This window comes from Staurois parvus, unplaced genomic scaffold (genome assembly GCF_062004578.1).
Source record: "Staurois parvus isolate SC_StPar_1 unplaced genomic scaffold, SC_StPar_1.0 ptg000409l, whole genome shotgun sequence".
Classification (NCBI taxonomy): Eukaryota; Metazoa; Chordata; class Amphibia; order Anura; family Ranidae; genus Staurois; species Staurois parvus.
In genome coordinates this window covers 4,214,180-4,217,446 of record NW_028318205.1, presented here as the reverse complement: position 1 = coordinate 4,217,446, position 3,267 = coordinate 4,214,180, and the positions used below count along the sequence as shown (strand labels likewise).

At 36.6% G+C, this 3,267-nt stretch overlaps 1 protein-coding gene across 1 annotated transcript; it reads left to right on the top strand.

Moving 5' to 3' along the window:
* Nucleotides 1-213: 213 nt before the first annotated feature.
* Nucleotides 214-2,148, top strand: LOC149455058 (general transcription factor II-I repeat domain-containing protein 2A-like). Its single transcript, XM_089686703.1, has one exon. It carries the CDS (start codon nt 214-216, stop codon nt 2,146-2,148), a length of 1,935 nt encoding a protein of 644 aa, XP_089542829.1.
* Nucleotides 2,149-3,267: the final 1,119 nt, after the last annotated feature.

The following is a 3,267-nucleotide window of genomic DNA, read 5'->3' as shown; positions in this document are numbered from 1 at the left end:
CAATACTATTTACACACACATAAGATGCCATATATGCGTCATCCACAGATAAATACCAGTGCGTCATCCACAGATCCCCCATAACAGTGCGTCATCCACAGATAAATACCAGTGTGTCATCCAATATTACTTCTTTTATGTGATTAAGAATGCCGGTTTGGTGTTGGTGGCTTTATTTTAAAATGAAACATTTTTATAGGTGCCCTGTTTGACATGGCTACAAAGAAAAAACAACGAAAAACGGAAGACGAAAACCGTGAATTTAAAGTGGAATGGACCGAGACTTTCGCGTTTCAGAACGTAAATGGGTTTCCGACCTGTCTTATTTGTAAAGAAAAATTGGCGCATAACAAAAAATCTAATTTGGAGAGACACTTTACAACAAAACACTTGTCCTTTAGTAATAAATATCCTGTTGGTGATGCAAGGAAGAAAGCAGTTGAGGAACTTCTGAAGAGTCAAGAAAAATCAAGTTCTGCGTTTAATCAGTGGGTGCAGTCTTCCAACTATGTTAATTTTGCAAGTTTTGCGGTTAGTCAAGAGATTGCTAAGAGAGGCAAACCATATACAGATGGCGAATACATAAAACGTTGTTTTATAAGTGCATCAGAAGAGTTATTCAGGGATTTTAAGAACAAAGAAGAAATTCTAAAAAAAATTAAAGAGTTGCCATTGTCTGCTAAAACAGTGAAGGATAGAACAGCCAAAATGTCTTCCAATATAACCAACCAACAAGTTGATGATCTTAAAGTGGTTTCAGCTTTATCAATAGCAGTTGACGAGTCTTGTGACTTAAATGATACAGCTCAAGTTTCACTTTTTGTAAGATTTATGTCAGCTACAGGTCCTAAAGAAGAACTTTTAGGATTATTGCCACTGAAAGGTCAAACACGTGGAGAGGATATAGCAAATGCTGTAATTGGTTGCATTGAAAAATATCAAAGTCCACTTGATAAAATCGTCTCAATTGCAACAGACGGGGCAAAAAGTATGACCGGCGTAAGAAATGGATTTGTTGCTATTATGAAAGAAAAAATTAGTCACGAGATACTTACATACCATTGCATCATACATCAAGAAGCACTTTGTGCGCAGACATTTCCAGAAGAAATGTGCAAAGTTATGGAATTGGTGACTAAGATGATCAACTCCATTGTAGCTAAAGCTCTTCATCATCGCCAATTTAAAGAATTTTTAGTTGAAATTGAGAGTGAGTACGCAGATCTTCTGCTGCATAACAAGGTACGTTGGTTATCAAGAGGAAACGTTTTGAAACGTTTTGCTTCCTTATTATCAGAAATCAAAGCATTTTTCCTCGAGAAGGGTGTTCACTATCCAGAATTAACAAACGATCAGTGGACCCAAAAACTGTATTTCATGGTGGATGTTACTTCCTATCTAAACCAGCTTAATCATAAACTACAGGGGAAAGGAAACACAATTTTTTCGATGTTAGAAGAAGTTATTTCGTTTGAAAACAAATTATCTGTTTTTGCTCAAGATTTTGACAGAGAAACTTTGATTCACTTTCCAAGCCTGTTGAAACATCGCCAAGAAAATAATTCTGATATTGACATTACCTATTTTAAAACAGCACTTTTAAATATGAGGGAAGCTTTTCTCAAGAGGTTTCAGGAATTCAGAAACAGCAAAGCGACGTTGGCCTTTGTTAAAAAACCTCTGGATGCCACTGTAACGGAATTAAATTTTTCTCCCTTTAATATCGACATTGGCAACTTTGAAATGCAATTGCTGGATTTAAAAAACAAAGAACTGCGGAGCTCGAAATTTGAACGTCTTTGTGCTGATTTAGAAAGATTGGAGAAAAACAAATGTGAACTTAGTTCACAGAACAAGTGGTCTGCTTTGAAAGACCTGGAGAAGGAGGATATGTTGATTTTTAACACCTGGAATAGTATTCCTGACTCATATAATCAACTAAAAAAGCTAGCGTTTGCTGTTCTTTCCTTGTTCGGGTCTACATATTTATGCGAACAATCATTTTCAAGCATGAACCTTATCAAGAGTAAATTGAGAAATCATCTCATCGATGAGAACCTGGAATCGTGCCTAAAATTAAAAACAACAACATACAAACCTGACTTACTCAAACTATCCAAGGAAATGCAAGGCCAATGTTCACATTAGTGGTTGTGACTTTGTCAGTCATTGTCAGGATGTAATTTTCTCTACATTGTAAGGCAAATTTTACGGAATTTAACGTTATCGATAAATAATATTGTTCTAAAGTTTTTGTTTTATTAGTTGTGTTATTTGTATCCTCCCGACCTATGTGGATACTTGCATGCAGAATATTCTCAATAAAAACTTATTGAAACTAAAAACAGTGTACCATCCTATGTATTTTCAGTTTTAAAAACGTGGCTCTCAAAATAAATTTCAATCGTGGTTTTGGCGAGATTTGGCTCAGTTGAAAAAAAAGGTTGCCCACCACTGGCCTAGGTGATTTGTAATGGAAGTTGTCTTTCTCCCCTATCTCCTGTAGGCTTCTGGGACACATGACAGGTCCCAGAAGACTACGGGACCATTTAGAAAGTGCATCGCTACTCGTGCATGCCCAGGGGGCACCCGGCAGTGAAGCCACAAGCTGTCACAGCTGGGTGCCCACACTGAAGATGTCGGCACCAGGAACACAGGGCAGCTGGTGAAATGGGCTGCGGTGAGTACCGCAGGATCGAGGAACAGGTGAGTAGCTGTTTTTTAAAAGTCAGCAGCTACAGCTTTTGTAGTTGCTGACTTTTATTTTTTTACATTTGCATTGGAACTCCGCTTTAAGGTCTGTAGAGAATCAGACAATATGAAATTCAGGCAATCCTGGTTCATGAGTTGTAGGACTGAATTCATTTGATTGCCTATATACTGTTGGTTCACCACTAGTTATATTTACTTTTGAATAATGTTTGGAAAATTGCAAAATTGCAAAAGTGTGAAAAACGAAAAAAAAAACTGTTTATAAGAGAATGAAAAGATCTAGAGACCGCATGCGGTAACTTATATACTGTATACATACAGTATATGCATATACACAAAGACTCTATAAGCAGAAACAGACTGTGTTCTTTTAATATGTGGTTATTTGGAGCCATCTAGTGGAAAATCTCAGTGCACCAATGATTTACTCACATTTTCCTACTGCCTAAATACTCTGTGAAAAGATGTATGTTATGTCTGTCAATCGTGTAGAAATTATGAAAATAAGTAATATGTGTATTCTTAACTAAAACAGTGCAAAGAGTAGTAATCTAT

What these genes read in the sequence shown, in the direction of transcription:
- LOC149455058 (XM_089686703.1), top strand. Translation starts at nt 214, where the DNA reads ATGGCTACAAAGAAAAAACAACGAAAAACGGAAGACGAAAACCGTGAA.